At 41.4% G+C, this 22,429-nt stretch overlaps 1 protein-coding gene across 1 annotated transcript in view; it reads right to left on the bottom strand.

The window, feature by feature from the left end:
* LOC109626350 (netrin receptor UNC5D-like) overlaps nt 1-22,429 on the bottom strand; it is a 179,214-nt gene that overhangs the window by 12,028 nt on the left and 144,757 nt on the right. The window contains exons 7-14 of the mRNA XM_020082229.2: nt 18,626-18,790; nt 18,268-18,300; nt 15,105-15,290; nt 12,197-12,346; nt 10,595-10,813; nt 9,735-9,819; nt 4,763-4,934; nt 2,161-2,391 (exon numbers count right to left, since the gene is read on the bottom strand). Coding sequence (XP_019937788.1) covers nt 2,161-2,391; nt 4,763-4,934; nt 9,735-9,819; nt 10,595-10,813; nt 12,197-12,346; nt 15,105-15,290; nt 18,268-18,300; nt 18,626-18,790 — 1,241 coding nt within the window. The remainder of the gene's footprint in view (nt 1-2,160; nt 2,392-4,762; nt 4,935-9,734; nt 9,820-10,594; nt 10,814-12,196; nt 12,347-15,104; nt 15,291-18,267; nt 18,301-18,625; nt 18,791-22,429) is intronic.

The raw sequence follows: 22,429 nt of genomic DNA, 5'->3' as shown, positions 1-22,429 counted from the left end.
TGAAGTAAATGTTCCAGATCTTTGGAGAAGAAAAACACATGCATGTATGTATGTTCGCGTCTGTATGTACGTGCACGATTGTGTTTAGATCCTCTGTATCTTGGGGATACAGGATCGAGGGCTGTGGCTGTGAGTCCTGCGTGAGTGGTGCTTATCAGTCACGCAGCACACAGAGGAGGGAAATGCAAAGTACAGGCTGGCTCCAACCTGATCGATTCCTGCTTCAAGCTCACAGGGGAAATTAATTGTCGTATGAAGCCCAAACAAAAGCCAACAAAAAAAAGAACAAATGAACAAATAACCACGTCTGACTGATGGAGAGCTGAAGTGAATTGGCTCTTGGCACCACCATCCAATTTCTCTTTGTTCACTTGCAACTCTACATTTTGAATGAAGGCTCAAGTGGAGCAGGACTGTGTTTTTGTGGGAAAACTAGCAGCACTACCACTACTAAAAGTGTTTAATTAAGAAAGGAAAGAAATTACTCTTGCAAAAAGTTTGTACTTTTTTGGCTCCAGAGCCTTTGAACAAAAAGATGTGTGTGTATTACTGTGTGTACTAGTGTGGGTGTGTGAGCCCACACTGAAAGCAGAAGGGCAAACCATTCACTAAACACTGCAGAGGAGCACGGAGATGAAGTGGCGCTGCAACTGAGAAACATTTGAATGTCTTCACATACTTGTTGCATGGAAAGCAATCCCGAAACACGTTTAATTAGCAGAGAGCAAATTAAATTACACAAAGAAAGGGCAGAGGAGCAACCTCGGAGCATCTGTTGTCTTTGTAATTAAAAGTCCCTCATTGTCTCCAAGTCATCAAGCATCTCCCAATGGCAATGTTAGTGAACAGGCATCTTCAGTGGAGCACGAAAACACTCAGACTGCAGCTCTTCACAAGCAACGCTGACCAATCACTATGTGTCACAAGAACTCTGTTGAATATATGTACATTTGAGCCTCATTAGTGGTTGTCTCTCTCATATCCTGCAGGGATCTGACTCCAGAGCTGCAGGATCAAGACGACAACTATTATGTATTCTTCTTCTTCTTATTATTATTATTACTACTATAAAATGAACTGCTAACTATTATGTATTATTGTTAGTATTAATATAAAAGTAACTGTTGCTGTTATCAGTAATACACAAATAAAAATCACTCAGTCAGACAGAGTTTAATAATGATCTCCTCTCAGTGTGGCTATGTGGTTGGTCATACTGGTGCGTTGGTCTGACCAGCATGTTTGCCCAGACTGAAATATCTCAACAAGTGAGACATGGATTTCCATTGATTCATTTCATACAGACATTCATGGTTCCCAGATGATACATCCAACTGATTTTACCTCTAAGTTATGCCGCAAGGAGGTTGATATTTTGTAGATTTGATTAAAATGTCACAAATTTGTGACCAAATACCTGCATTAACATTGACAACCAGCTGCACTTTGTGTTTAGTGCTAATTGCATATATTTTTAAGCTAGGATAGTGATAATAGTAAATGTTACCAACTAAATATCGGCATGACGCCACAATGCTGTACCAATTTACAGGCATTAGACTGTATTTTAAGAAGTGAAGCCAAACAATCTTGATTCGCCCCCTGGTGGCTGGCTGCAGTATTGGTCATAAACCCCATCTTCTCCATGTTAGTGGGTGGCCCATTGACCAAACTATAAGGTCAAAGTACATGTCACATACATTTTTCTCAAAGATGGTATCTGTCATTTCAGGCAGTTCACATTGATGTATTGTCAAGGGGAAATTTTTTCTGGTAAATTTTGGTTTAAATGTTTTATTTGATGCTTTGAAAACAGGGTGGAACCTGAAGATTGACAGCTGAGACTGACCGACGAGTGGTCAAGCTTGTGTCTCAGTGGGATATCAGTACTGAAGCTCCACTCCATGGTCACTAGTCAGACTCTGGATCCGAAAGCACAAGATGGCCATGGTGGATTGTATTTCTTAGTATTAAAAACTTCTTTTTGTGCTTTTTACCCTTTTATATAGATGTTTCGTGACCCCTTAGGTAAAAAGGTTTCAAGAAAAATAAATGCAATGGCTCTGTAGATTTAACAAGACAAAACCTAATTTGGAAGCAACTAAGTAACATTTTCATCAAGTCATTCCTGGTTCTTTACCATTTCTCTCTACCTCGTACCTGAAAAGCATGGGGCGTGTCGTCCACACAGTAAACCCTGAGGGTGAAGCCCAGAGAGTTGCTCGTATCCAGACTTCCAAACACAGCCAGCCTCAGCCGCTTGGCCACCTCCTGGTTCAGTGGCTCCCCCACCAGGGCGTAGCGGCCTGGATGCTCCAACAACACGTGGCACCTCTGGGCCTCCAGCAGACAGTAGCAGGATGTGCTCTCCTCATCCACGGACATCACTTCCTTTGGAGGGAGGGAAATATCCGGGGAGACCAGAGTTATTTCTTTTTGATTTTAGGTTTGATTGTGAGAGCAGTTCAACAATAGAACACTGTGTTGCTGATGATTTTTGATTTGGAGGATTCAACACCCACCTACTGTAAATATAGTGGAGCTAAGACTGCTGATTCATGAAATTAACAATTCAATTGGAGTCAAGCAAACAGGATTAAAACTTACTCAGCCTATGATCTGTGAGTATTGCTTTTCTTTTCAAATGTCATTAATCCCACAACACAAATTTTAATTAGATCTTTAAAAACATATCTAAATAGCTACAGTTATAAACAAGCAAGCACACAACTAAAATAATGAATGCCATGGATCCAGGATTTGAAATTTTAAGTGACTTGTTTTTTTAGGGATGCTGTGAAAACTTCATAGTAAAATGGACATTTTCTGCAGACCCAGAGTGGATGAGGGACAGAACTGAATAGAACGAGGGTCCAATGAATCATGACCCACCTCACTAAACAGATGGGGATACAGTTAGGCTGACAAAATGAATTAGCAGGGTGCAGTTGTGTCCAGTGGCAGATTGCTCGTCAGCTCATGCTCCCTAAATCTCTTTTGAAACAAAACTGTGACCCACAGGTCCCCGCTGCATATGGCCTGGTTGAATATATATAAAACAACGCAGGGTAATTTAGTGGCCAGCAGCTTCGTTAACCTGCCCCATTAGTGCACCAGCAGACATGAAGGATCTCCATGACATAGCTCATCCCCGCCAGGCAGCCACGGAGAAATGATGGAGTCGAACTCTTGCAGTACAAAAGTACAAGCTTTAATGGAAATGGCACTGAGAGGCAGACGGAGTGAAAGAAAAGGGGAGTGAGAAGGAAAGAGAGGAAGGCAGACCTCCATCTTCCATTATATCACTAATTCCAGAGATTAGGGTTTGAGTAAGCATCCTTCCTGAGATAAAGGGCTCATTATTTCACAGTGACAGAGACGGGTCACGCCGTTGCATTTTCATGGAGCACATTTCTTCTTTAACAGTCTGTCTGTATCTCTCTGTCTGTCCCCTCCGCTGACTCCCTCTGCTATTCTCTCCTTTCCGATGGCATATAACTCCCATCAGTGATGGCTCTTTTGATAGCTCCCCTTTGTCCAGCATGTCTGCTGGCAAATTACATCTGTGCAAATGCCACGCAGAGAGAAACGGCCAGGCTCGAAGAGAGCCACTGGCCTTCCAAGGTCAGGCACACATAGTGGCGCCGGGGTCAGTCTGCCTTGAAGTGGTCCCCAACACTTTTCGATGAGGTTACTTTAACATTAAAGGAGCATCCTAAATATGTGTACTCTGCCAAGATTGAAAAGGAAAAATGGATAGAGGGTGTTTGGATTGAAGTGAGATGTCTGAACAAGTCCTCTGTGAGAGTAAAGTAGCTCTTACAGGGCACAGTTGAGGGACTTTTCACAAGTGTTAATTTACCGAAAGAGGTAAAAACAAAAACCTCCCCGCAGTAAACACAGATCTATGAAACATTTAGACGAATAGTGTTAAATGGTTTAAAGGTCCCATACTGCAGAGAGAGATTTCTATGTCATGGTGATAATAAAGCCGCTCTGAGTGCTACTTATATAAATAATCCAAAAGTATCAAAAGGTTGTGGACATTTTCCCAGTGGGCAATAAACACCGGTCATTTAACAGGACAAGATGACTCAGTGTCTATGCAGCATTTACTGGGTAAAGATCTGAGATTTCTCGGAGTGAAGCCTCACTCATTTACTGCATTGAAGTTGTGTTCCATGTTTAAACAGACTATGATGTTGATGATGTATTAAATTGTTAATTTTCTGATTTATGTTTGCTATTATACCAAAAACAAAATGAAAAAGACATATATACAAAGTATATATGTGATTGTGTGTGTTAATCCTTGCAATGTAGCTTTTTATGCTCAATATTTAGGAGCAGCTACAATTCAGAATCCACATATTTATGAAAAGAATTTTATGAAATGAAAAGCAATTTAAACTACAATTATAATTAAACTGGAAAAGAAATGAATGTCTCAGTGACTAATAGCTGTCATTTGCCTTCGCTCTGACATTACTTTTGGATGTACGACAGCATGAGGTTGCGCTTGAAAGGCTGAATTTTTATGCAGGATGATGAATCCGAGCTGGCAACCCTGAAATCGGCTCCGTGTTCGCATGACTACATTGCAGGATGAAAATTTTCATCGAAATGAGTCGTCGCAGGTTATCAGATCATATTGATATTCCTGGTGCTGGTGAAAGTTGTGCATTTCCACATGTGTTAACATTCTGCATGGACGTTACCACACAATTTGCACAGCAGCTGAAGTTTAGGAGAAAACGCTCACCTCCCACTTGTTGTCCTGCATTTGTCTCTTTAGCCGAATGGTCCAGTTGTCAGCGGCAACCTCCCCACAGTGGGCTATGGTCATGGCTATGGGACAGGACAGGTCGAGGCCTGGTGGTCCATACGTGACTGCAGGGCTCAAAAAGATCTCGGGCCCGTCCTCGAACAAGGTACTGCACACGGAGGGAAATCACATATTAACAGCAAATATTATCGCAAATGTCATAATAACACAAACACGTCTGTTTCATTTCTCATTAAAATCTTTGTAGGAACACAAGAATAAGACTCTCACGAATAATTAATCACTGCTTAATCAAACATTCAGATAGCAGAGTGTGACCCCTGCCTCTGAACAAAGTAAACTCAAATCCTTGGACACTCATAATGAATCAACCCCTGACTAGCTGACACACACTCACAGATAGAGGAAGATTAAAGCACCAAGACTAATGGACAGTGGGGCTGGGGAGGACAGGCTTTAGCACACAGCGTGTAAGCTTTGTGGGTCGATGGAGCTTATGAAGCCTGCTCTGGCCGGCCCGGTGACAGATTAGCTGGGCCAAGCTGCTCTTGGCCAGGGGCCTAATTTTGGCGGGGAGCCGTGAGGACCGAGAGCAATCGATGGGACCACCATCAGTCATGAATCTGGCCTGGCTGGACACCTCACATGCACAGGACAAGAGAAAGCTGCTGTTGTCACTGGAGCAGCATGGATATATCTCAGCATCATTGATTGAACACAGATGTTTCATGAATGTGTAAAGTGTGCATGCACCCACAATAATGTAGGAATATTAAGTCATGTGCATGCACCCACACGTATGTAGGAATATAAAGTCAAACAGAGTGAGAATGAATTAGACAGTGCAGGTATAATTTCAATAGGCTACATTTTTTATGTTGACACATACTCTGTACCACTTCGTACATAAACAATTCAATAGCTGTGTCCAATTTCCATATAAATTCATAAGCAGGTTTAATTTGTAGTTTGGAAAAGTGACAAATCTTAAAACACACAATGACAGTATGTAAAACAAAGATATTCAGAAAATAGATGGACATTAGAGAGAAACCAGCTCGGCCATTGAAACAATTATTATCACAATAATTGCCAGAATTCTTTTTTTTTTAATCAACTCATCACTTCATCAACAATTATATTATTCACTAGATCAGATCTGGATCTGCACCGAACTGCACACACATCAGATTTTTTTTTTCATCAATCCATGAATTATTCTCTGAGAAATCAAAAAGAAGGTTTAAAAACAATGTTAAAGAAAAAGAAAAAAGAAATCCTGGATCCACAACTAAATTAAATGGGTCATGCCCCAGCCTGCCACAAAATGAGTAGTTTTTGCATAATCCTGATATGTGACAAACTAATGAGACTATGAAGGTAATCAGTATGTTCTATGCAGCATTCAATTGGCAAGGGGTTGGGGTAGTTAAATTTGGGATACTTCCATTATTTTATTTCACGAAAGATGTAAACATAACAACACTGGTGAAGTACTTTCTATTTCTATTCCATTCTATACTAGTCTATTCTACATGCCATGACATGTTTTATGAATAAGACACAGTTGGGGGTGTGTGGGTAGCGTTCCCATGCAGCACACTGTGGATGATGCTGATTTAACAGTTTCTGCTGGCGACTGGTGTGGAAGACATTTTTTTCCGTTATGCTGCTACCAATCAACACTGAAAAATTAAAAGAGGTTATGATCCGCTGTCTAAAATTGAAATCGCATATCAGACAGCACTGTGCCCCTGCAGCTGCACTTTAGTGCTAATCAGCCCCAGGCTCAGAGGAAACCAAGGTTACCTGCTGCTCAGACTATGCTAATTAGCCACATTGCCCATGAGCAAAGCTTAAAGATGGTTATTTAGCATCTCTAACTGTGCGTGTGAGAACAAAGAAACATGACTCCAGGATGGTGATTAAAGAGTAGGTGGTAGACGGGGATATTAGTTAACTCAGTCCCATTTGTGCTGTGCGAAAACATGCTTCTTTCACTTTATCACTTTCAAGCGTGACTGTCATGGATCCTCAGACCACAATTAAAAATTAACATTTTGGCAAAGCCTCATCAGTGTTTGACAGTCTGTCACAGCTGTATTGAGAAAAATAGCTACAGAACTATAAGCTTTAGAAGAGGAATATTTAATATTTTTAGTTAAAGGACCAGTTCTCCATCTCACAAATAAACAAGCGATGAACTAGTGTTACTGAGACATGCGTATCATCAGTAGATGGAATTTCAAAACAATGAAACACAGTCTCTGTGAGTCTGGATATAATCCAAAGAACACAAATCAAACATTGTTGCAGTCATTTCTACCGATGAAGATCCCTTTCATTCAGTACTGAATTATTAATTGATTATACTCAGACTATACATACTTTGTGTAAGTATCTTATGCTAGGCAGGTAGCCAATAAAAAGTGACTTCACCTGAGGACATTTCTGATTTCACACACTACCCTCTGGTTTTATAAAGCCCCCCCCCCGGACTTGTAAACAGACTTTGAAGTGTAAAATAATGTGAGCTCACTTGTTTTCCATATACCACTCAATATAACCAGTGGATGGCTTCAATGAAATACATACATGTGTCAATTCCCCAGGATACCTAAACCCAGCCTAAAATCCCACCTGTTCACAAAGGCTTTCGACCTCCTGTTTTCATTAACCAGCTTCATTTTCTACTATTATTTTCTATCCTGGATTTGTTTTATCTTCACTCTCATTTTTCTAGGTGCTAAATAAATCTGTTATGATTATTCATCAGTCATCTGTGGTGTAAGGGTGTCACTCAGTGATGAGCCCAGACAGAATTCTAACCAGAGTCCACAGTTAACAGGTTTTCATGAATTATTGAACTCTCCCCTAGTGGCCAAAAAATTAAGACAGCCTTGAAAGTGAATTCATGGGGATCTTTAAAAGTATCTGAACAAGGTAGAGTTGGTCAACACAGGTAAAACCAGCAGAAAATAACTGAATAAGTTATAGAAGGGCCTCCTTGAAAAGAAGACCCAAAAGTCGCCTGCTGAGCACCTTCACTCAACCTTGTGTGAGTCGCATCATTTCGGGCAAATTTGTTACACACTACATCTCTGTCCTTGGACTACCCACTGTCCCCCACTGAGCTGGGAGAGATCACACACAAAATAATCTTGTAAAGTCCATTGGATGGACGAAAGCCCTTGTGAACACCTGAAACTGAGCCAGAGCCGATCGATTCCTATTCTTTGCAGAGGAAAGCAACGTCTTATGTAGATGGCTGAGGTTTGAATGGGAAGAAAGGATCCAATTTCTCCTCTGGACTTGGCGGCTGTCAGAAGATAGGCTTTGACTGACAGCTCAGTGGTGCACGGCTCCTGCAGCTTCTTAAACGACAGCCGGAGAAGTAAACAGCATCAGGCTTATCAGAGCAAAGCAGGAGCCTGCAGAGCAGCAGCTTGGCTGAAATGAGGATACTCTGGGCAGGGGAGTGTACAACCAGCCTGCTAACTGAGCTGTGAACCTATGACCTGTAGCTTCACCCAAATGACTGTGGCACCTAATGGAGTTGACATGACAGATGAATTTCAGATGGCACTAAATGTCCTTTTTGATGCTCTCCTGGATGATGAGATTGAATTTCATCAAGAGGTAGTTAGCCATGATAGCAAATGTTTTTTAAATAGCACATTTTATTTGAATTGGCACAATGTGAATGCAGAAAACGTGAGTTATGACAGAAGTTAAGGCCAGAAAAACTATGTGCACAGCGTGAACACAAAACATAACACGAGTTGACACAAGTAAAATAAAGACATAAATACATGAGAGTGAAAAACAAATAAAATACAATAATCATGGTTACGGGGAAGCTAAGGGGAGGTCGGCTTCCCTCAAAAGGTTATGAACTCCCCTGAGAGCCTGTAGGGGGAGCTTTGAAACAATTTCCATGTCTCAGGAGGTCCCTGAAATAAATTCTAATTGTGAAATAATTCAAATTCTAATAATAGCAAAAACAATCATCAATGAGTGTTTATTGCTCATTAAAATACCAGTTTTTAATATATTTCTTATTTGCCTCTAATACTGTGTCCATCCAAGAGCAGCACACCAGACTAATGAGAGGTGCTGCTAAATAGACATGTTGTAGTTTTACAGGACTATTGTACTGGAGCTCTGCTGGTTTTTCTGGAGACCTGCAGACAGTGTTGTTAGCTATATACCTTGGTAGCAAGGATTCACACAAACATGCTGATAATCTGATACTGTCGACCATGAATCACTAACATGTCCCAAAATTGATTTCTTGATGTGAGATAGCTTTTGAGGCTCTGCTGCAAAAGAACTCAAGGTATTAGACTCCTTTTCAAACAGTTCTTATCTATTCCATTTTCTCCTTGACTAACAGCTCTGTGAAAATCTTGATTGCTAAGAAAGAAGTAGATTCCTGCTGGCAGGCAACAGTCACCCAGCAGACTGCACCATCCCATCAAACCAAAGCCCAAATCAGAATCACCCATCATCAGGAGTTGACAAAGCTCACAATTCCCCCTCTCTAACCAGTCAGGATGCAGGGAGATATTGTCAGTTATGTCTACAAACACAAAACAGGCCACCAGAGTCATGGAGTGCATCTTCCTCTGCTGAGATGGTTGCTTAAGGCAATAATGCTATCTGTCTGCAGCTGCCGATGTGTTTGAGACACATGTCCTCCCCTGTAGTCTCTGCAAGATGCGCAAGAGCCCCATGCTGGGCGGGAATATGTCTGAATCTGTATTCGCGTATACGCACATGTATCCGCGTACTCGCCATATGTGAGGGCCTGCGTGCATGTTCGCGGCGCATGTTCGGTCGGGAGAGGAGGAGAAGATGTGGCAGGTAGGGGGATGAGAGCGGGTTTGAAGATTAAAAGGGAGCAGCGTTAGAAACCGATTGAACCATCTCTGTGAGAATCTCTCACCTGCTGTCCTCCTGGTTGATGATCATGTACATTTCCCAGGTAGTGTCTTCTGCGATCCCCCCATGAGGCACCAGCAGACTGATGCCTGCAGAGAAGGTGGTATGCAAAAAGTGATCAACACAAAGCTCACACCCACACATGCACACACACACACCTGCTTGGCTGTCAGGTCTCTCTACTGAGGGTGACAACCAGAGAGGTGATGGCCCCAGAAAAAGGTGATGGAAGCAAGTCCCAAAGGCCTTGTGAATCAATGCTGCCAACAGTCTCTTTGTCACAACACACAAACACACAGGCGCATACATACACAAAATATTCTACTGTATGATGAACAATTACTGTCAATCTACGCTGCAGTAGATAAAGCCCCTCAAGGGACAGGATGATGAATGTAGGCCACGGGAAAGCGGCAGCTGAATAATGTGGTAGACTGAGCATCACAGGTTTACTTTACATAACCTGCTAATGTTTTCTTCATATTATACAGTAGGGTTTTAAAATGTTAAAAACGATGCTGCTTAAAATTAATTCATCTTGTCAAACATTCCCATTTATGTATCTTGTGCGGTTAGAAACACTTTCCATGCTCTGCAGATTGGGTTTGTCAGGACTCATCGGTCGGTGAGAAAATGCCAATGCTGTCTAACTGCAGTAAATAATCGTGTTACTCGGGCGATCGATGACATTTTCACATTTTCGCTCCAGACCAACCCTGACAAGGTCAAACAACTTCAAAATGCAATAACAGATGCTCTGTGTCATCTCTGCTGCTGTTTTAAAGCTTTTTCTTTTTCACGGTAGAGATTTCAGCGCTTGTTCAGGAACATATTGAAAGAACATTGCCCCTGCAGCAGGCCCACCTGTGTTAGGAACCACCAGCCTGCCTCCAGTGTGGCCAAACACTGCTGTAGCTTTGTGGAGAGGCCTGCTGGGAGTCAGAGAGACCTGCGGAGTGAAGAGGTTTTTGCTTCTCCTGCCCAGCGTCGTCCCCACTGCAACTCCTCTGTAGTCTGGAGCCAGGCCCCGTGGAAATGTCTGAGGGTGGGACATGACGTGGTACTCTGCCCTCTCTGCCACCCCTGGAGAAACAGTGAGACAGCTGTGACTCACAGTTAAACAAACTCAAATCACGAACTTGAGATCAGAGATAAAATACTATGTAAACTCCTTAACAAAGAGAAGAGATGTGAAAAATACATGTTGAAAAAACAATCTATAAGCATTTTCTTATCTACCTACATGGCAGTACCATAGACTGTATATAATGTATATACAGACGACACAACAGGTCCCCAAAAGTGAAGCCACAGCCTTTCTAAGCCTCTCAGTGCTGGATCCAGTATAAATCCTAAACCCTGCCTTCTCCATGTTAGTGAATGGGACTTGGAACAAATTAAAAAGTCAAAATATATCTTTCTCTTAGAGATGGTTTCTGCTCTCATCACACTGATGCATGTTCAACTGTTCATTGTCTAATAAGTTTGGTTTTAATTAGTTATTTGATGCTATGAAAGCAGGGTTGTATATGTCACGATTGACAGCTCAAAATAATTCTTGATTTGTAAAGCGTGTGTATCAGGGAGACCTAGATACCGCGGCTCCATCCACTGTCATATTCTTGATATTTTGGCTTCATTTCTGCATTGTGAGAGGAAGTGGAAGTGTGTTGCTCATTTTTATTTACAGGCTACGGGCAATACAAGGAAATGCTGTTTCTCTATTAACATTTTTCCCACATGGATCATCAACTGGTGAAGATGCTAACTTTGCTTTAGCCTCAGTCTTTTACGGAGCCTTGAAAGGGACATGCAGAAGTTTACTTAGTGACTGTCCACGCAGTCCACGTCGCAAAACTTTTTGCGAGATCTTGATGATTTCTGTTTTTAACCATCAGTTTCTTTTTCTCTGTGTCCCCATGTCTTTTAACATGATATCAAGGCTACTTTTCACAGAACTGCTGTTTTCCAACGCGTTGGCAGGAAACACTAGAAAGTCTGCCAGAGCTTTTGAAACCAATTCATTAAGCTGACAGCAACTTACTGTGCTGTCTACAGAAATGGAAGGTCACTATCTCAAAGTGAGAAGACTTCTTTTTGTCTGTCTCTGAATTCGATGATCCATTGTTTCTAAAATTACCATAAATGGTTGAGTAGAAACTCTGCCACTGTTGTCGTTGCAAAGTGAACATGTGCCATGTCACAGTAAAGAGCTTTACAGATGAAGCAACAGTAACCAAGCGGGATGTGGCTTAGCAAATGGTCAATTTGTGATGCCCTCCAAGGTCATGACTGTTATTTTTCTTTGTCTGAGCTCTTTCTTAGAGATTGCCTTGGGAGGAAAACAGGTTAAATCCAAACGGCTTATCCCTCTGACTGCAACTGCAGAGCTGTACACATCTCTGTAAGTCCACAAGTAGCTGACAACCACAGAGACAGGCTTTCATAACAGTTTTATTTTCTGACCTTTGACCTTGAGATCTGGTAACGGGTCGAGGAGCGAGCGCTCGGCCATCAGCTCCTTGTCGATGGAGTCCTGGAAACACATGGGGCTGGTGTAGGTGCGCGACACTGTCAGGTCAGGTTGCAGGGATGAATTAATCAGCAGGGGGTTTGCTGGAAAACACACAGAGGAAAAGCATACTGTCAATTAGACATCTTTAAGAAACAATTATATTTCTGGATTGTGACAATTTAAACTAAACTGCCACTAATGACAACAATTAAGAATTTAAAGGGTATTTCACGACAATTAGTCTTTATCCACCTGCTGTAATTGCTTCACCATGGAAACAAGGATGGCATACCTTACTGTTCCAATGTCTCAGTTGAAAATAAGTGAGAGAATGGCTAATGTCAATGAAGTGATATTCTTCAATTTCATGTCACACTGGTTTAAATTTGTTATTGAATTTCAGGATGTATTTATTTACTTCACATGATATGAATATTTACGGTTTTCTTCACATCCATATATCCAGCTTAAGGGATATGTTGCTGTAGCTATAGCTGGGAGGTTTAGCTCTTTTAGTCTCTCTATCAAGGAGAACAGGGACAAAGATTAAAGCTTTCTCTTCCTCCTGCTGTGTTATCAAAATTATTTTTTATTATGCCCTGCTGAGATCTGTTGCTGTGGCGACCTGTAATGCCAGCCTCGTCACAAATATGCTGGGCAATCCACTACACATTTCCCAGCTCTGATGTTTCGGTGTCTGGAGAAAAAAAAAGGACCGTAGCCGCTCCATTTGGGTTGAAAATAAATGAAAACAGAATTAAACTCCAGTTTTTCATTTTGGTATCATGAATCATTGATTGAATATTTGCTGTATGTACTATAGAATAAAACCCAAACCACAAAGTGACACACTGCCCTGAGGAGGTTGTTCGGCCGGTTTTGCTTTACGACACTACTAAAGAAGGTCCCAGTAATAACAGATGAGTTCAATTGTGAATTTGTTTATAATGGAAACAGTCTTTGTTACCATATTTCTTTTCAGTGCCTGTTTATTGCTTTGGGCAAACAAATGTTTGCAATAGAGCGATAAATACACAGTGTGCTTTCCAGATGACGCTTTATACTGTATGTTATTGGACAGTTAGCGCACTACAACAAGCCCAGGCAGCACAAATCTCCAGAAGGCAAACAAATTGAGAAATTGAAACCAGTCATCCTGGCCCCTAAAGCATTTTAATAATTGATGCAGCTATATCACAATACGAAGAAATGTATGCATAATTTATATATATACAAAAATACATACAAGTACAAAACTTGCATGTTGTGGAGTTTAAAGGCTACACAGTGATATTAATATTTGAGTACATTTACAGTATTTGAATAAAGTGCATAAAACCAGAGCCACATGTTGTTTATTGTGGCATCCTGCTCAATCCATGCTGCAGGTGGTAATCAAGTATTTGAGTGTGTTTCTGTATAAAATATGTAGAATGTAGATTGTGAATTTGCTTTGTCTATTGATGCTCAAGTGTCAAACTAATGAAATTGCATGATTGCAATTTCAGTCTTAAAGCAATTTCAAAAGATTGAAATAATCAACATAAACTCAGACAGTTGATCCTAATGTTGTGAAATCCTGTTGTTGTTTTAGTGGTGACCTAATGTTGTGGCTTTATTGTGATTTTCTGCTGTCCCACTGTATTCTATTGTTTTTCAGCTGCTGTGTTTTAATGTTATATTTTAAAATGAGCTTATGGCTAAATCTGGTTTTGCTAAGCAGCTGTGCATTGTAAAATAAACTCATCACTTTTTATACAACGTTCACATCATACAAGTTAATAAATGCGGCAATCACCTCAGTGAATATACTTGTAATTTTCTGGATTCTAAATCACAGTTCTTGTTATTGGTATCAACTTTTTTTTTTTAGACGCTAAAATAAACACATCCGTTGAAAGGTGAGTGTGGTGCCGCAGCTGAGGCCTTATTCATGCAAATTAGGTGGTGCAATTTTGGTCCTCATTTTAAAAAGCTCTTGAACAAACCTCTTGTTGCAAAGTCAAGTGCAGACATTTTTCATATATACAGCTCTAGATGGTGAGGGTGCAAAAACAGACATCCTCAAAATCGGATATTAACTTGACAATGTTTAAAAAGCGTATGTAAGTGAGACGATGCAAAAGTCTGTGTTGAATCACAGGTGGTATTACAGAAATACCTGTGGTTACATAGCTATCACATAGCGGCAGAAACGATAATTGTATTTCAACTCCACTTTCTAATTTATGGGGTGTAATTATGCACGCGTTAACCAGCATGCATTTCATAATCAATTAATTAAATCATCCAAAATGACAGCAGACTCCAGCAAATTAACAACACAACTTGCTTTTCTACACGCCACACTGGTAAACTAATCTGCATATTCTGAATAAAAAACTGTGGAAAATGGAAGATGTCCTCCCTCAGGATGTGTCCTCCATCAGAATATTGGGAGCTGGCTTAATAAATGATTGGTGTCTGATTTTGGAACCAAAGCTTCCATTATTATCATTTTATTATAGGGTTAGACAAACAAAACTTTTGTTTCTGAAGGTGTGGATGCAGAATTCATCTGAACTCTGTTCTTTCAACTATTTTGTGCGAGATACTTATATTTACAGAAGTTTGAGAGCAATTTATACTTTACACTTGGTGCTGCCCTATAAGTCATTCTATTTATACTAATTTGTATTATTGTTCTTTCTTTTGCCCCTCGTCTTATGTTACAATCCAGTTTGGAAATAGGAGCGTTTGTGTAGTATTTAGTATAGTCTTGGATATAGTATAGTTAGAAATATTTTATGGGAAGCCTAATGTTCACAGTGAGATAGGACATTTTATGATTCATAAGACAAAGACAAGTCATGAGCTCACCTTGGCGAGAAGTCTTAAAGCTGAACGACTGAAAGCCTCCGGTGAGGGCGGATGAGTCGATGACGTCAACACCGTACTCGCTCTGGCTTCTTCGATAAAGCGTGACAGCGACGATAAGCAGCACCACCGTCACCACGCCCGCTGCCAGGCCCGAATACAAGGCCACATCACTGCTGTTCTCCACACCTTGGAGAGTCAAAAGTGAGTGAGAGAGAAGCACATTTTCACTGACTTTTTGTCTCCAGCTTTCGAGGTCTGCTTAATAAGCATTTCCTCCCCAAAATAAAATCTGTGTTGCTGCGGTAAATCAGCTGAGTTAAAGTCGAGAGAGTCTTTCATAGGAGGGGAGTCTATCTTTATTTCAAACTTTTGTATCTTTGTTTCAAACTTTTGTTTAGCGCCTTTTTATTTTCTGTACCATATCTGCCCTGCCTCCTGATACACAGCTTCATTGTTCCATCCTCCAGCGTTAAAGCAACTAATGAGGAACCTCGGAAGGAAGGCGATATAATCAACCCAGCACCTGACTGTCATTTCAAACACACTGTTTGGCTCTGGTGTTGGAGGCGTTCAGTGTTCCACTGGGATAATGTGACAAAACCAATTCATTAAATTAGCTCATTGGCGATGATTATGCACTATCTGGTCCCACCAGTGCTGCCGCGTCCGACTCCACGCAGAAAAAGAATGAGTGGGAAATAAAGAGACTGCTAGCTTGTTCTTGAAAGATAATGAGATCTATGCTGAAACAGGACATGCTGAGAAATCCTCTAAGTAACCTGAAGATCAAATTAGAAGAAATTGACAAAATATGCAAAGTGGCATTAACAGCTACAGTAGAGGGTTAATTGAGGGCTTGGGAAGTTTTGGCTGCCTGGCTGGATTATTTTCTCCCATTTCTGACAAACCAAAAAACACAATTGTGTTAAAGGACAAGTAAGGAGAAACATGCGCCTGTGGCTTGGTAGGTAGAAAATTGATTTTTCACTGCACAAACTATGCAGCAGTAATCAACACATAAATGGCCCATTAGCCTACACAGCAATTATACAAAAGAGATGAATATATAGTGGTAAACCACAGGCTGCTTGGCTTGAAATTCTTTACTAGATATATCACATATAATAATATTAATATAGAAATGTGATGTGCACTGGCACAGAAGAAAAACTGAAGTAATGATGGTGAAGATTACATAACAATTCATGAACTTTAATTGTTATTTTGCTTCAGTTACTCTTACAGAACAATGTTTTTGAGCTGTAAACTAGATTATATGATTGTTCTATGATGAAATACAGTGATGCCTAAATATTGCATTAATTGCCAAATGTATAGCTCATAACACCGCTTGGTGTTTCAAAGAGTGTGAGGGGCAGAGAGAGATGGAATTCTAGAGGTAGTCAAACATAGGGGTGGATTTACACTTTAAAGACCATTAAAAGCACTAAATAGGGTGAATAGGGAGTGAATGCCGATGTTGGAAGAAAACACTCATTAACCATCACAGGCTCCTGCCTAAATGTTTCAGTGGCAGTTAAGTGAGAAACGTCTACTCTCTGTCACCAAAATCATAACCAGCTTGGAAATTGGATGCTTTTAATAGAAATTCATGTCTCTTATTATCCTGCTAAAATACATTCCAGCAATTAACTGAAATACTACCTGTATTTTCCACTCATTATTCATGCATGATGAATTTTACCTGCGGGACATCTACAACTACAGAATGTCTATTTTAAGTCTGGGCAAATTCACAATGAGTCATGAAGAGAGTCATTTTTCCAGGACAACACCTGTCACAGCAATTTGTTCCTCTTAACACCACAGCTACTTGCTAAGCATTATAATCATTATAATTAAAAAGGATTGTTTATTCTTAGGGTACAATTATTAGAATGATTTCCTAGGATAAGCTGCCAGTTCACTGTGCTAAACTAGCCCAAATGGCTACTGTCACACTTAGTGTGCTAGGTTTAGCGTGTCAGGCCTATAAATTCAAATATTGTACAGGGTCTACCCTTGTCAGACATGGACTTTATCTTAAGCCCTGTTTAGTCCTTGTATTTACATGCGCCCTGATAGATCTGATCACTGGTAGACAGACATAAGTACGTGTGTTCACACCTATAAATAATAAAATGCGTCATTTGGTATCACTTGTGACCTCTGACTTTCCTGCCCTTTCACAAATAATCAGGTTTGTGTTCACAAAGACTAAATGATGCTAGCAAGATCATTTAATGCTTAGGACACATATAGCTGGTTTTCAAGCTAAGAGGCCATACAGCAATCGAAAGAGAAGAACAGAAAATTAAGGACCAATCCAATTTCACCCCTTCTCCTTACCCCTAACCCCACCCCCTTGAAACGTAGTTACAAGGGGTGGAAATCTTCCCCTGCGAATTGGGACAGCAGTTCAAGAAGCTGTTACGTCATTCGAAGTGGTCACGAAAATGACATAATGATGTAAACAGATGCGACAAAAAGTTTTTCTAGGGATGTCATTGTAATAACATTGTTGAGATCTTAAATACAACAATCCTTTTGCTTGCAGTTACTTGACAAGTATATGATATCCTAATAACATCTGTGCTAATGCAGGCAAATCAATGACTTTTGCCATTCATCCAATGGAAATTGAAATGCTTGGATGCTCTGTATTATTTCACGTATATATCAAAAGCTCAAAGCTGCTGCTAGCAGTGGTCTGTAGGCAACCCCCTCAGGATGCATTAAGGAGCAGTTAAGTTCAGTAACATCACTGCTATACATTATTAAGTGCACCGTGTATCTTCAGAGAGGAGGAGTGCGACATGGAATTAGGTCAAAATAAGGGATTATCATGCGATAAAGATGTAACGTTAGCATACTAACAGTTTTTTAAGGTTCTTCTGAAAAAAATTGCCATGATACATTGAAAGATATTACAATCATTGTCGTTATATTTAAATCCTTAGTAATGGAAAAATACTAAATTTGTGGATTTCTCTCCCATCTTGCTGATGATTCGCAAGGCATTCTGGGAAATTCTCATAGCCCTCCGTGTAAAGTGTGGGTCTAGCAAATCTCATTTTCGAGGGCTGTATAGCTTAGCTAACATTTAACCCTCCCCCTTCATCCCAACAAGAAGATAAGAAATGGAAGCTGAAGAGAAACTCACCTTGTGGCTTTGCATCATGTAGCAACTTTCGATCTGCAAAGACAGAAATATCAAAATTTGACAGTTTCTCCATGACCATTTTAATTAATACATGCGTTTGCTTATCATATTAATATTTACTTATATATTTTATAGTCTGTACGTACTGTTTGTTATGTATGTGGAGGGGAATAAAGGAATGAAGATGAATGAGACTTCTGGTAGTGAGTGCAATCATAATGGCCATCATGATCTAGCCCACAATGCCAGAAATTATGAACAGTAAATCTATAATGAAGCAGCCCCTCGTGCACATAAATGATCCTTAACAACGTTTTTCCAATTCTTAACCATGGAGAGAGGTGGTGATGTTACCCACTCTGTGTGCAAAGGCCGCCAGTGCAGTTGTCTGTAGCCAGCGCCACCCCGTCACACAGCCGTCCTCCGTGTTTGGGCTCCGGGGCCGTACACTCTCTGCTGCGTTGCCTTTCGCAGCTTGAACTACACAGTGACCATTCGCTCCACTCTCCCCAGCTGCCATCAACTGTGGGATCAGACATAATAATAAACTATTAGGAACTGGAGGATGTAAACAGATTTAAGCACGATGCAAATGGCAAATGGACTTTGTTTGCTCATACACCAATTTACACGCACGCACACACACACACACTTCTTTGACACATTTCCTTGAGGACAGCTCTGGACTAAGCATGAACAAACCTATTCAAACAAAAGAATAAAGTTGCAGAATAACATGGGTAAAAACCTAACTTTTATAAAAAATAAAAATGCAAAATATCCAACAAAAGCTGATTCATCCAATAGGTCTGTGAAACTGTGAAAAACACTGTCAAGGTAAGCAAAGTAAATTAGATTTCCAAAAAGAATTCCTTCCTCTGGGAGACAAAATCTTGTGCCGCCCTGCTGACTTGGAGACATAAAGAACACCCTGCTTCTTCCATACTCCGTCAAGTCTCCTTTCCACCTCCTAATGCTCTCAAAGTTGTCTTCTTCCTGCTATTTCCAACGCAAATGCAGTCTGTTTATTTTCAAACACGGATGCGGAAAAAAGTATCCTTCAGAAGAAGGCTGTTGGCAAAGAGGAGATAATGTTTGCAGGGATGCACTGCCTTCCCCTGATTAGTTTTTATTTGAAAACCTGATGAGCATTCTTCTTTGTACGGTTGTGGTGATTGAAATCATAAATTTGGTCTTCTGTCGAAAAATAGAACACGGGCAGAGCAGATTAAACAGCAGTTCTGATGTAACTGCTGCTATGCTTTTCCTCTCAAAACCTGTTTGTCTCTCACTGTTGGTTTTACCCTTCTCTCCATTTTCCATACATTTCTACTGCATTAGACATCAGATACAAATTACTATCACAGTGGAATCATGTGATGCACAATGGTAAAATTCTAGTGGATCAAAGGAGACTATAGCAAACTACAAAGCCTGTCCACCTCCATGCTGTCAGATCGTAGTCTCTGCTACCAGTTAGTGTTGCTACACTTCAACCCATTTAGTGTTACTTGTGTTTGCTATTTAGCATTTAGCCCTTGTTTCCTGAACCTCACTCTTTTCTCCATTTCCCTTCCAGCTCCTCCTGTTCTGGCTACGGTCCCTGCTCAAAGTCAATTACCTGGTTACAAACTTTTTGTCCTTGGATAACCTTCTGGACCTGTCACCCCTACCATCATCGCTCCTGCCTCAGCCTAAAGCTCCTGGCTCCCCACTACCAGCTCCAGCTCTCCCTAAACTGCAGCCTGGCAATAAATACCTTACACCTTCTCCTGTGTTTGCACCTAGGTTCACCTGTCCAACAGCCCCTCTTAACATTTAGACTTGTTTCCTTCCTTCTAGATGGTCCCTACTTCAGAATCAGCTAATGTTCTTTTACATTATTATTGTGTGATAATGCACATTTGAGAAGAGAGAGAAACTTTTCCACAACAATGCACTATTCCTGTCAAATAGCAGGAATAATTCAACATATCAACTTATCAACAAATAAAACAGAAAAACTGCATGCATAAAAAACAGTGGCAAAGGATTAGGCTCATTGGAACTTAATAGGAAATATTCTAAGATCTGTAGTCCCAGGGTGAATAAAAATAGACACATTCAAACAAAAACACTCCTGACAAACCTTATATTGGTCCATTTTATTGAAGTTGGGTGTTCCAACCAGTCATTGTAATACCATCTGAATCAGCTTCTCCAAAAAAGAAATACTTTTCTTATGGCAAAAGTGGTGTGAATATGAAACACCTTTGCACATACTTGAGAAGTGTTTGTTGTTTCAGTTGTAAATTGTGATGTTAGATATATTAGATATAGGTAATTATTGGATTGCTTGTAACTGGCGCCGTGGATGGCTGCTGTGTCTCGAGCTCCTCACCAACTCCTCATTTCTAGTGTCTTTATGTTGTACTTTTTCAGTCTATTTTTAACTTTTTTGAAGCATGCAAACCGCCCAAGCGAGCCCTATCATTCAATATGATAGAGAACAACTTCTACTCATCAGGTCCCTGGCAAACAGCAAAAAACCACCGCGACCAGCAAACAATAACAAAGGCGAGTTTCCGTGGTTACCTGTTGGCGCTTCACCTGGGGGGTGCAGGAGACAAAGACGGCGAGGATCCCGGGCCGGGGTCCTAGTCAGGCTGGGAAAACGCGAAAACCGGCCTCCTCTACCGAGCTTACTTCTGGCAAATGTCTAATCCCTGGATAATAAGCTGGATGAACTCCGAAGCAGGATGGCATTTCAACGGGACATTAAGAACTGTAACGTTATGGTTTTCACGGAGACTTGGCTTGACCCCTCGATCCAGGACGCCGCCATTGTCCCGCACGGATTCTCCATTCATCGCCAGGACCGGACAATAAACTCAGGGAAGAGTAAGGGAGGAGGTGTCTGCTTTATGATCAACAACAACTGGTGCTCAGATGTGGAGATAATTTCTTCGGACTGTTCTCCCAGCTTAGAGCACATCATGATCAGATGCCGGCCTTTTTACCTGCCGAGGGAGTTTACATCTGTGGTCCTAACAGCAGTGTATGTGCCGCCGCACACTGACAACAACACAGCGCTGGAGGAGCTGTACGGAGTTATCGACAGGACAGAGACTTCAAGGCCGGAGGCTGCCTTTATTGTGGCCGGGGATTTTAACAGCGCCAACATGAAGAAAGTCCTGCCGAAATACTATCAGCACGTCAGCTGTCCCACACGCGGTGGAAATACGCTGGACCATGTTTACACTCCCTTTCGCAATGGATACAGAGCCCTCCCCCGCCCCCCCTTTGGCAAGTCGGACCACGTATCTCTTCTCCTGCTCCCCGTTTACCGGCAGAGACTGAAAAGAGACCGACCTGTGACACGGACAGTCCAGCGCTGGACCGAGCAGTCAGACTCTGCTCTCCAACACTGCTTCAGCACCAGAGATTGTTGTGTGTTTGAGGAGGACATCAACACACACACAGACGCGGTCATTTGCTACATCGGCAAATGCATCGATGACGTCGTGCCGCGGATTACTGTACGAACATTCCCAAATCAGAAGCCCTGGATAAATGGCGAGGTCCGAGCCAAACTCAAAGCTCGGGCTGTTGCGCACAGCGCCGGTGATTTGGATGAATACAGGAACTCCAGGTATGCGCTCCGGAGAGCTATTAGCAGTGCTAAAAGACAATACAAGAACAAAGTGGAGTCTGACTACAAGGGCTCCAACGCTAGAAACATGTGGTCTGGACTAAAAACTATAACAGACTATAAAAGAACAACAAGTGGTGCCGAGGAAGTGTGTGCATCTCTCCCAGATGAACTGAACACGTTTTAAGCACGCTTTGAGAGACCCCCGGCTTTGGAGGTACAGAAGGCTCAGGATCCCTGCCCCTGCCCCCTGGTTCTAACCAGTGCAGATGTGTGCAGATCCCTAAAAAAGATCAACACACATAGGGCTCCTGGGCCTTACGGCATCCCTGGCCGTGCTCTCAAGGTGTGTGCAGTTCAGCTGGCAGAGGTGTTCACATGCATCTTCAATAAGTCACTGCTCCAGTCTTTAGTCCCCACTTGTCTCAAAGAGTCCACCATCATTCCAGTCCCTAAAAAGACAAAACCCATCTGCCTCAACGACTACCGCCCAGTTGCACTCACCCCCATCATCATGAAGTGCTTTGAGCG

This window comes from Paralichthys olivaceus, chromosome 18 (genome assembly GCF_024713975.1).
Source record: "Paralichthys olivaceus isolate ysfri-2021 chromosome 18, ASM2471397v2, whole genome shotgun sequence".
In the NCBI taxonomy this organism is placed as follows: domain Eukaryota; kingdom Metazoa; phylum Chordata; class Actinopteri; order Pleuronectiformes; family Paralichthyidae; genus Paralichthys; species Paralichthys olivaceus.
This window is presented reverse-complemented; position numbering and strand designations above follow the sequence as displayed.